Below are 1,148 nucleotides of genomic sequence, written 5' to 3'. Positions count from 1 at the left end.
CGCTGGAGGCGGAGCCGGGGCGCTGCGGGCCCCGCCCCCCCGGGCCCGAGAGCCGTCGCGGGGCCGAGCGGGGGGGCCGCACCCGCTGTCTGCATCAATCACCGCCCCGCAGCCCCGTAGGGAGGGCACTGGCACCGCGCGGCCCTCCCCGCCAAGGGGCCCCTCCGGTCGGCGGGATGAAGGCCAGGACTCCCGCCGGCCCCTCCTTACCGGGCCGGGCCTTGGTAGGGGTGTGCGAGGGACGGGCGCTCGGGAAGGGGTATCTCCTCCTTCGAGGGGTGGGCCAGGAAGAGAGGCCGCGCCGGGGCGGGCAGCCCCTGCCGAGCCCTCCTTGGGTCTCCACGGCAGTCTCGGTCTCCCCGGGCTGCTCCAGCCCCACGTCTGGCCCCTGCCAGCAGCTGGTTTGCCCCTCCGGTATGTCCGGAGAAGCACGGCAGAGCCCTTCTCTCCAACACTGTGCCCGGGCAGCTGGGCCTGGCATTACCCAAGCGTTGCGTGAGGGTCCTGCTGGTGCTTTGCATCCCCGCCAGGAGCACTGCGGGCCTGTGCCCCCTGGCACTTTAGCCAGGACACGTCCCCCACTGGCATGTCAAGTGAACCGTCTTGCTGCTGGGTGGACAGAGTTTCTGGGTGTGCCTGTTTATGGCTGGTTTTCACTCCTACTACAACTTGCACTGCACAAAACGAGACTGGGCAGATGGATATCGAGATGTCCTGTCCCTGCTGAGATGTCACAGCCTCTCTGTTCAACATCAGAATGTCCCTTAAGGTGTCCCAGCTGTTCCCAGGCTTGCTGCAGCCTGAAGTTCTCAGCAGAAGACGATCCATTTAGCAGCCTGTTGAGCGCATGTTGTTAGTTGTGTTTCTCCCTCTCTACCAGTTTGGGATTAAGCTTTATGTTCTTGCTGGCTTCGCTCTCCCTGCTGCCGCTTGTTCACTTTGGAGGTAGCAAATCTCACTGCTGGCCAATGGCGTTGGGCACAGCTCTTGGAGCACTCCCCTGCCTGCCTCCCCTCCTCCGTGGGAGATCCCCCGCCTGTCGCAGAGCAACTGCATTATCCTCCTCCAAATCCCTCTTCTGCTGTGACGTCTGCAGAACACTTGACTGAGATTAGTCTGTCATGCGGAGGCTCTTACCCCCCCCCCCC

General features: G+C 63.9%; 1 protein-coding gene across 1 annotated transcript in view; it reads right to left on the bottom strand.

Annotated features, from left to right (window-relative positions):
- LOC106890691 overlaps positions 1–521 on the bottom strand; it is a 5,311-nt gene extending 4,790 nt beyond the window's left edge. Inside the window, exon 1 of the mRNA XM_014946646.1 lies at positions 485–521. Coding sequence (XP_014802132.1) covers positions 485–521 — 37 coding nt within the window. The remainder of the gene's footprint in view (positions 1–484) is intronic.
- Between the last annotated feature and the right edge of the window lie 627 nt (positions 522–1,148).

The sequence above is a fragment of the Calidris pugnax genome, unplaced genomic scaffold (assembly GCF_001431845.1).
Source record: "Calidris pugnax isolate Ruff unplaced genomic scaffold, ASM143184v1 scaffold81, whole genome shotgun sequence".
NCBI classification, from domain to species: domain Eukaryota; kingdom Metazoa; phylum Chordata; class Aves; order Charadriiformes; family Scolopacidae; genus Calidris; species Calidris pugnax.
This window is presented reverse-complemented; position numbering and strand designations above follow the sequence as displayed.